At 40.5% G+C, this 10,705-nt stretch overlaps 1 protein-coding gene across 1 annotated transcript in view; it reads left to right on the top strand.

The window, feature by feature from the left end:
• Window positions 1-8,767, top strand: part of fam222aa (family with sequence similarity 222 member Aa) — a 72,415-nt gene extending 63,648 nt beyond the window's left edge. The window contains exon 3 of the mRNA XM_073839886.1: window positions 5,536-8,767. Coding sequence (XP_073695987.1) covers window positions 5,536-6,986 — 1,451 coding nt within the window. The 3' untranslated portion in view covers window positions 6,987-8,767. The remainder of the gene's footprint in view (window positions 1-5,535) is intronic.
• The last annotated feature ends 1,938 nt before the right edge of the window (window positions 8,768-10,705 follow it).

Here is a 10,705-nt window from a genome sequence, read left to right as displayed (position 1 = left end):
AGAAGTACTTAGTTACACAAGTTTGTATAGGTAATTATGTTGTAAATGCAATTGTCAAGCAGTTTGTGATGCATTTTTGAAAAAAGGAGATGAGCGCCTGGTCTAATGCGCCACCTGGCCCGTTCTCGAAGACTTACTTTTAGTCATTATTTGGGTAGCACACATATTCTGAATGCCTTCAGCAGAATTCAAATTAGCCATTTTAATCTAGATTAATCTAGATTAATTCCAAGATTTAATCTAGATTAATCTAGATTCCAAAAATTAATCTATGCCCACCCCTAATATATATATATATATATATATATATATATATATTCTCAGAATAACTGATTTTTTTTTTTTTTATAATTTGTTATTTTATTTTTTATTTATTTTTTTATTTTTTTCTGAATTTTCTGGTAAATTGTATTTTCTGGTAAATAAATTATGGTAAAAAAAAATTTCTGATAAATATTCCTTAAAAACAATTGTCTAATTATAAAATGTACACAATTTAACAGAAATGTATCAATAAATTAACAAAAATTTAATTTTTAAGGCTCTATGAAATACTTTTTTTTTTCTCAAATTCATGTTAATTCATTTCATATTTATTTTGAGCAAATTATTATGTCTTTTTATGTCTTAAATAATGTTTTAATAATAATTTAATAACTAGCATTAGGCCTACAATAAGTAATATATTTCTGTCACAATTTCTTCAAGTTAAACCAAACTTTTTTTTGTCGCAGACGGGTTGCTGTGAAGACCTTTAAGTTTCTATTTGTATATGATATGACAATAGCTTTTCTCAAAAGAGAGTAAAATTCTCATGAAATGACAGTTTTAGAAATTATGTTCATGTGTTCATATAGTGAGGCTTCATTCGTTTACAGAGACATGCAGAACATGCAGGATTCATATTTAAATAGCATTTTTGCGGTTTAATATTCACAGACAATAGTCCATATCACATTTTGATTTAAGTATACTGACCTACTTTGGCCTACAAAATTTGGCAAAGTCCGTGACATTCCACGTTTTACAGTAAATTCCATTTTTATCAGTGGATTCCAAAATTCAGTCATATATATGTTAAATATAAAATTAGTGTACTAGACACTTATTGGTAGTTGAAAGTGTAATTAATAGCCTAAAATATTTACTAAACAAACACAAAAGTAGTAAGACAAGTGTATAACTTCTGTAAATGACTGATGTTTCCTTTCTGTGGGTGCAGGTTCCGTGTAGGCCTGTTTATAACCTTGACATGGTCTTAATTATAATTTAGAAATGTTTAGTAAAGAATAATCAGAGAAAATCACTGATGGCTACCTCAAACTTGTTTGTCCGCCTCTCTTTCTCTCTCCACCGTTGTGCTCATAGCTGCTGTAATAGCCAGAGGCCTTTGTGGGTTGGAACGGCTCTCTATGGGTCTGAAAGGCCTCTAATCCCCGTGGCCTGTGAAGTGTGAAACCCTTTGATGGCAGGTCGGGTGCTGGAGGCTTTTGCCTGTTGACAAACAAGAGCAGGCCACAGAGAGAAAGACAGCAACAGCAGCTTTACCCATTGTACGAAAGGATTCAACAGAGCAGTTTAGGAATGGAAAATATGGACCTGTCACGCAAAAACACATGGCAGCAACAGCATTAGCTGTGCTTTATTGATAATTAGCACGTTTTGGCCCCCATCGCGAAGCGAGATGGAGTGAAGTGAGGAGAGAGATAGAAGGCTAAGGGAGAGTGACATGGCAAAGCATAGCTCCTTAATTAAACCATGTGATGATCAAAGATAGTCACCCGATCCGACCCCCACTCCCCTTACGTAAAGGAGATCAGAAAATTGGCTCGTCTATTTGCATACGGACCAGTGACGCCTCTTTGAAATCCACTGCTTTTTTTTTTTTCTCTTTGGATCCAATGAAGTGAGGAAACTGTCAGTCTAGTTGTATCACATACACACACACACTCGCACACACAAACCCTCCCCACCCACCCTTCTGTGCTGGCTGTCGGAGAAACATCAAAGCGCCGTGGCGCTGCTGTCACCGAGGGGGTTGAAAGTGTCGGCCCCTGCGCTGGCCCTGCATGGGCTGGACAGATGCTCGACAGCCCCCATTTCATCTGACCCATTTAGAACACCTCCAATTAGACTGTGACAGCGTGGAGACGAGCATCCTTTCATCCGCTGCCCAAGAAGATGCCAGCTAACATACGCGCTTTAAACACTCTACAGACCTCTGTAGCCTCAGGAATGCTTTAAAAAGACTTATTAGACATAAAAGAGCTAGTCTGAGATGGCAAAGGTTCAGGGTTTGTTTAGATTTCTGCACAAATGTGGCCTAAAATTCTACATACAGTGGACTACCAGTAAAACTGACAAAAATTTGGGTCCGAAAATTATTCAGACACTTTGACCTGACCATGTTTGGTTAAGTGTTGTTTCTTTAATTGCTAATGCAAACTTTTTTCACCACAGACTGAACAAAATTAAGCATTGCTTGGTAATTAGACAACAAAGTACTGATTATTATATTGTCAATCCAATATTGTAATCCGTTACATACCTTTCTATCAAAGTTATCTGACATTATCAAGATGAATTTGTTCTGACACAGTTTAAATTTAAGTTCTTGTCATATTTTATTACCATTTTCTAAACTATAGCAAATTAACTGTGATGATGTGAGAAATGTTGAAGGTGTCTGAATACATTTTGGTTTGACTAAATAATAATGGTTTTAAAAAAAATCATACATGCAATGCTCTTTTAAAATCAGTATCCATAAAAAAGTGGTTATAAATTAAATAAAACAAGTGCCAATCTGTTTAGTCAAATAAAAGCATATTTATGGAGGTCTTGTCTGATCTAAAACCCAAAAGAAGTGGGGTCACGCCACATGACAGTGATCCCAAACAGAGGTGTATATCAACAACAACAGCAGCAGCAGCACAATCGGATGCAATTTTGTATTTGTTGGCCTTCTCTAGAGTCCTGGTTCCAATTCCATTTGAAATGCTGTGGTCTGAGGCAGGCCACTCAAGCAAGACATCCTATAAATATACATGAAATGAAACTGTTTTGGGTAGAGGAATGGGTCAGATATGTCTTGTCCACTGGCAAAGTTGTGCAGCAGCTAAAGAAAGTGTTTATTTGACATTCTGTTTTTCATTTCTTTTGAGATCCGTAAGCGTTTTCCTTAAGCTTAATAGCTTGAAGTGTTCAATCAAGACAAGGTGCTATAACATTGTTTATCTTTGAAAGTAATTTATTATAATAACAATATTTTATAGTGCCTCATCTTAATCAAATGGAAGAACCTTAGCTGCTTCTACAGATTTGACAGTATATGTTGTGTCTTTCGTTTGTCTTTTCTGGACTCTGCATAGATATGCAACCTCATTACTTTATTTTTTACCACAATTTTTTTTTTCTACCGTGTGCTATTAGATTTTAAGGGCTTAGAGCACATGGATGATGTAGATTTAGCTGCTTGAGTGATTGACCTGTGTCAGCTTAATGGAAGCTAGAGAGGAAAGGATGTGTGACAATCAGAAATGTGACAACTTCCTCACAGCTGGCTCCCTGGAGCTCTGGAAAACCACTCTGACATTTGCTGACGCTGTCATTTGTGGCAGTTTAATTTTAGTCTGAATGATAAAAACAACCAGAAAATATGCACACTTTCCTTAAAATATAATTTTTGAGAGGGTTGGTAGTCATTTGTGGCAGTTGATTTATCACTTGTAAATTGAGTGCTTTGCCCGCTCCCCCTCTGCCTTTTTGTAGCACTGAACTAAGTAGCCATGAAATTGCCTGAATAATGTCGTTTAAATCCAATCTCACCACGGCCCTTCACCTCCGCTCATCCTCCGTGCTGCCTCTTGCAGCTCCTTGTTTCCCCAACTCGTTTTTCTCTGAATCCCAAAAGCCCCGGGTTTCTCTGAAAACGCCTGATTCAAAACCCTGATCAAGCCAAAAGCGAGTACAACTACAAGGACACTTTGTCTTGCTGTCTGAGTACTATTAGACATTAAGGCTTATTGGGTTTTTTATCATTTCCTGCCCTGCCCAACATGTGGGTCTTTTGCGTTTTTAATAGGAGTGAGTCAGTTTTGCAGCGCAGCTTTTAATGGATGTCTCAATCATGTTTTATGACAAAGCTCTTGCAGTACATTTCGTCTCACAGTTTCTCTGTATAGGCTGAAAAAACCCGGTTACGAATTCCCACCAGGCGAACTTTTCAGGGGTTCATGGGAGGGGTAATGTAGGTCTGTCTCTTCATTTGGAGATGGTCTGATTGAATAATTGAGAAATTGGCCTGGCCAAGGCTAAGACCTACTGGTGCTACTTATAAATCTCAAATGTGTCAGTGCAATTAAACAAGTCTTTTATCCTCCTTACTTCCTGCTCGCTCTCCTTTCCGTCTCCAAGGGTAACCCAATTTTGAACAATAGAGAGGCCAAATTAATTTCACAAAGCGCTGGTTTAATAATGCCTTAGGTGCCTGAATTCGAGTTAAAAAAGAGCTATTTATCCAGGGATAAACCTCCACTGGAATATAGAGTGAGTGAGAGAGGGGACTAGGTGAGGAATAAAATATAGTTTCTATAGACAGGGTGAATTTGAAACTTTCATTATTCACATAAGTTGTGAATTATGCATCTATGGTTTGTACCATTCAATTTTTATTCTTAGCAGACATTTTCTTTTGCAATAAAGAAAGTACATGCATGCGGTCAATGCCAAATACTAGATAGGTAGCTGAGAGAACACAATGCATGTATTTAAAGTTGAGGAAGGGTCTTATTTTCTTTCTTGTGGAAAGGGCAGAGCTGTTGGTGTAACGTAATTCACCAAGAAGAGTAGGGCATCTAGGTTGATGCCAAAAGTTGTTACACACCTGAAGGTGAAAATGACTATGTGACCTTCAACCAGGGATGGAGGTCTTTGATAGAAGCTTGGCACACTTGACTCTACTAAAATGGATTGGGATGTGCATACAAGTACGGTATATAAAAGGTGGTGTTGTCAAAAATACCGTCTGCACTACCATTCGGTGCTGTAATTTTAAAAAACATCCATTTCCTGCTAACATTTGAGTGCTGTTAAGCGAGTTCTTAAAGAGAGCGTGAAGTGATTATCATTGTAGCTAATATCTGTTGAGCATGTTAACACTATGGCCAATCAGCTGTGTTTGAGAACCCAACAGCACTTAAATGGACATTTTTCTGACAACACTAATAGCAGGGGTCTCCAAACTCGGTCCTGGAGGGGTTAGCTCCAGCTTGACTGCATGAAAGTTTCTAGCATGCCTAGTAAGACCTTGATTAGCTGGATCAGGTGTGTTTGATTAGGGTTGGAGCTAAACTCCGCAGGACACTGGCCCTCGAGGACCGAGTTTGGAGAACCCTGGTATATAGAAGAATGTGCAGGCTGCTGCATTGACAATAGTGACCAGTAGCTGTCAAGCTCCAAAATGACAAATAGGTGCCATATTTGTGGGCCATATTTCAAGTCTGACTCATGGTTTTCTATTTTTCTGTCTTGCAGGTGAGCTGACTGTCCCCATGCCTTCCCCGCGCTACCCCAGCGCAGCAGAGCTGGATGCCTACGCGCAGAAGACGGCCAACACCCCTTTGTCCATCAAGATCTTCCCCACCAACATCAGGGTCCCCCAACACAAGCACCTTAACCGGACTGTGAACGGATATGACACCACCGGACAACGCTACAGCCCCTACCCCCACCTCCACACAGGGGGCTACCAGGGTCTGTTGGCGATCGTCAAAGTCTCATCCTCATCCTCATCATCCTCATCTTTTGTACCCTCCACAAAGGGCGTCCTCAAAAACTCAGAGGGCAGGAGGACTAAGTTGTCTCCGGCGCAGATAGCAGTGGCTCCTTATCCGCCTCCCAACAGCAGCACTTTAGGTCATTGCCACGGACAGATTGTGTACCACACAGGGCCTCCCAAACCACCAGAGGCCACCACTCTATCGGTCCCCCCTAACGTCACTGTGGCCGGCTCCGTGATCCCTGTCGCAGGGGGCCGAGGACTGAACCTCCCTCCTCAGTCGAATCTTCCCTCCATCCAGAGCATCATTTACCAGATCAACCAGCACTGCCAGGCCCAGGCTCTGCAGCAGGTGTGTCAGAATGGGGCGTCGACGGGACCTCCGAACCCTAGCCCATCCAAACAGGTCACCGCTAACTCCTCAGGGGGGGCTTACGTCACTAGTGTGGCTCCGCAGGGAAACATGGCCTATTCAGGGACGGTGCTACCGGGGCAGAACGGGGAGGTGATGAAGGCCGGAGTGTATCCCGAAGGTATGGACTACCTGCTCTGGCAGAAACAACAGCAACAGCAGCAGGCGGTTTTGAGGATGTACAGCGGCGGGAGCGGAGGCGGAGGTGCCATCAGCAAGTCGCCCGAAACCTGCGTTCCGGGAGGGTCCATCATGCTTGGAGGAGCGCAGGTGTCCTCCTCCAGAGGTTATCCCATGACGGCCAGTACGAGTGGAGGGGGTGGACTGGACAAGGTCAGCTCCTCCCCTTTGAACTGTGTGGGGATGCATGGGAACTTTTCTGTCGGCCAGTACTTTGCGCCTCCATGGAACAGTGTTCTGGTGACGCCAGACAGCGACTGCTACAACCCACAAGAGCTGCCGGGAGCTACAACCACAGCGGGACCGGTGACGGGACACAGGGAGCTGGGATTCCCCCACCATCACCAACACCCTCATCATCACCACCACCATCATCACCATCACCATCACCCCCCCATAGACAGCACGGGTGGTCTGTGCTGCAGTTTGCCCAGTAAGAGTCTATGTAATACGTCAGTGTTGAGCAGCAGTCTGCAGTCACTGGAATACCTGATCAATGACATCCATCCTCCCTGCATCAAGGAGCAGATGTTGGGGAAGGGATACGAGACCGTGTCTGTGCCAAGACTATTGGACCACCAGCATGCACACATCCGCCTCCCTGTTTACAGATAAGAAGAGACGGGGCTGACCAATATAAAGAGCGACTGGAAAATCTTTAATCACAAACTGCAGTTGTTGCCATTGCCTAGATTTGCAGTGGAGTTTCGTGATCCTGCTTAAAGCAGACTGGGGGGAGATCTGGATCAAAACATGGTTGGGCGAATGCTGGAAAGCCAATCGGTGCCTCTCGGCTCAGAGCTGGGAGAGAATTGCTGGCTGGGAATTGGAATGTTCCTAAACGTGGATTCTGTGATTCTTCTTTTCTCTCTTTTTGCCAAGAGGGATTTTTTTGTTGTTGTTTTCCAATTGTTTATCTTTTTTCCTTTTGAATTATTTTATCAGACTACATTTTCTTTTGGTGAGAGTCAATGGTTTAAATGAAGTAAAAATAGCCTCCTCTCATCCCCACATTGCAAGTAACCGTTTGGATTAACATGATGAAGATGATGGTCTTAAAGCACCACGGTTGTCTATAAAAGCTACGGTTGAACCTGTGCTCACAAAACACTGTAAGAGGTAACAGTATGCGCACATTACAACATTTCAAAGACCAAAAAGGCAACTAGATCAGTGCTTTTAGGTGGCTAAAATGAAAAAACCTTAGCATTAATTGTTTTTTCATTCATAGAAATTGCACTGCTTGGGGTGTAAAAATGTGTGAAAGTCTTGGGAGGTCGGAAATTAGACGTTTGAATATAATGTATTTAAAGAACTTGAAGACTTGAACCTATTTTTGTTGTTTTATATATATTTGTAGTATATAATATGCATTGGCTGCTAAGGGAGTAAGAGTGTAAAATGCTTAGGTTTTTTTTGTTTCATTAAGGGTCTTTTGATTTTAATTTTATTCTCCTTTGGCTGCAGTATAAGTTTCTGCTGTTCTCACGGTGTAATCACCACCGAGAGCTAAACAACAGAACGCTCATTTATTTACCTACACTGGAATCAAATCTCCAAATAAGCAGAATGAAAGGAACTGGTTGTTGGAAAGCTCTGAAATGAGACCGCCCTCATTAACAAGATTAGGCCGATCAGGTCTGTTTCAAAAGAAACGTCATATAAACACACGCCGAAATGAGTCTGATTTGGAATTCTAAAACAAAATGAGCTGTCTGTTGTTAAAAATCTTGTTCTTGATTGGTTAGGGATCAAATAACTCTTCCCTCACGGCTTCAAAAGCTTTCGAAGTATACGTGACTCCGTTAAATGAGGACCTGAGGTGAGTTAAACTATCAGAGGTGTCGCTTGACCATTCCTCTTTTTGAAACGATAAAAACAATCATTGCCTCTCTCAAACAGAGGTGGAAGGAGAGGGGACGAGCGTTTTTTCTCAGCTCTGTGCTAGCGATTTCGAGCCGGGTTGAGGCCGTTCGTAAGCTTTGTCTCAACACTGAAATATTTATTCCGACTGTGACTTTCCTGTGAATGTACTGCACTTAGATTACTGAGAAGACTAATGCCTTGTGGGACAGAGAGGGGGGAAAATAAAGAAAAATTGGATGGGCACAGCGGTCCCTGGCGTTAAATTAGCATTTCTTTTGTCAGTCAAATTTCACCGGTAAATTGAATTTAGAAACTCGAGAGTGTCGACGGGGGGTTTCTGGCGGAGGCAAAAAGCTGGCTACAGTCTAGATTTATGAAGTGCAATTATTATGACTGTATTAACAATTTTGTTTTCTCTGAGCTTACACCAAAAAAAATGTAAAAGTACAGCTGTGTCTACATTCCCAATGTACCACATACTCATTCCCTTCTTGTTTTGAGGTGCAAAATAAAATGATTTCAAGAATTTATTGAGAAGCCCATGTCTTTGCTTTGACCTTGTCTGCATTACAAAAGGCAAAATTGTCATGCACACACTCAAGCGGTTTGGAAGATGGAAGATGAGTATATACTAAGTGCTAAATAGGCGCTACAGAGTTTCTCACACATAAAAATGGTTAACCCAAAGTCATTTTCGACTTAATCCTAGTAAACTTAATTCTAGAGTACTTACACTTCACCCTGGGTAAGTAGTCTCGAGTAGTCAGGTTTTAAGACTTCCCACTGCAAACCTTGGGTTAAAATGGTTATTTACATATTTATGAGGTTAACAGCATTGATTTGACAAGTACAGCATGCAACATGTTTTAATAACCGCTTGTCAATCACTCCAAGTTTGCTGTCACTGTTCAATATTTTTTTGACACTAAAAGGAAACGCAGCATGTGAGGGTTTTGTTCACGAATATTTAAAATAAGCCACATGGATTATCATTGGTTGTTTGTTGCTAAACCCCAGCAGTGTGGGGTTAGTGCCTCAAAAGTAGAGCAAAGCTTCATAATAATAATAATAACACACAGCTAAAAGTGGTCCCAACCACAAGTGTGAAACTTGAAATAAGTTTACTCACCCTTGTGCAATTTCAAACTCATGACTTATTTTTGACCCCAGCGTTCCTGAAAATATTTTTTATTATTATTTTTTTGTTCCACAGAAGAAAGTAAGGGTAGGAGGGTAAGTAAATGACAAGTTTTGTCACATGCTTAAGTGTTGCTATGTAGGGCGATTGTTTTCTACATTGTTTTTGGGAGTGTTTACAATGCTGTATTGAAATTTTTCACTAATTTAATGGTAAAAATCCTACTCTATATAATAAATCTAATAGTGTTTTCTTGAAGCATCATCAATCGGCCATATTGGCCACGCTGAATGTAAACAATGACGCTGAACAGTACAAAACTTGTATATTTTGCTGATGATTGCAGCTAAAAATGATTAATTATTGTCATGTTTTGGCCTATACTAATTAGTAAAAATATAGATGGCCAAAAGTTATAACAAATCAAGGAGAATAGTGCAAAAAAGCTGTATGAGGAACAAAACCCATTTGTGGTTGGGCAAACTGAACCAGGATTTCCAGGGCAAGAATCTTGACAACATTTGTGTTTGTTCTTATCATTTCCAGTCATGTAGGTGAAATATTAGGTTAGTATCTTTATTAATACTACTCGTACATATCTTTACCACCTATTAATATTGTGCCCTTTCCTGCTTACTAAGTCCTTCTCTGTATGATTTAGCAGCTTCCACACTTTTTTTCTGTGGTTTAGACAGCATAAATTAGCAGCAGGCCTACTACATTAACCGTGCTGTTGTTTACATGCTGTTGAGTACCACCAATATGGCAGCACATCCAGGTAACTGACTAAATCATGACGTAATTTCATTTTAAAATTCTGATTAATGTACAGCTTTTGAAAGTTAAAAGAACAAGTGATAATTTAGTGAAAAACTTATTGACATTTCTGTGACGGCTCACATTTCACTTATTTTTTTTATCTAACCACAATATAGTTTTGTTTTACATATTTTATGTTGTGAAATGAATGTTCATTGCATGTTGACCTTGTCTCAGTGTCTCATCTGACTGTAATAGCATTCCAAAACAGTCCTCAAAAACCATTTTGACTGATTCGTCAAATATGTGGCTTCCCATGTTTATCAGTTTGAGACACTGAAGCGAAAACATCATGATGTCGCGGAGCAGCTGAAATACTTTGCTACACTGTTTCTCTCAGAAAACAGCAAAACAGCTACAGTGCATGTCCACAGAGATCCATTGTGTCTCTGCAGAGAAGCCATGTAAGAAGTGATTGTGTTAGTCAGGCTGAGCATGCTTGGAGTGTGCCGTATTGATCTGCTGTAGATTAGCTCATAATAGCGCACCGCTGGCTTTGAAGACAAACAAG

This window comes from Garra rufa, chromosome 5 (assembly GCF_049309525.1).
Source record: "Garra rufa chromosome 5, GarRuf1.0, whole genome shotgun sequence".
In the NCBI taxonomy this organism is placed as follows: Eukaryota; Metazoa; Chordata; class Actinopteri; order Cypriniformes; family Cyprinidae; genus Garra; species Garra rufa.
Note: the sequence above shows the minus strand (reverse complement) of the source record. Positions and strands in the feature narration are given on the sequence as shown.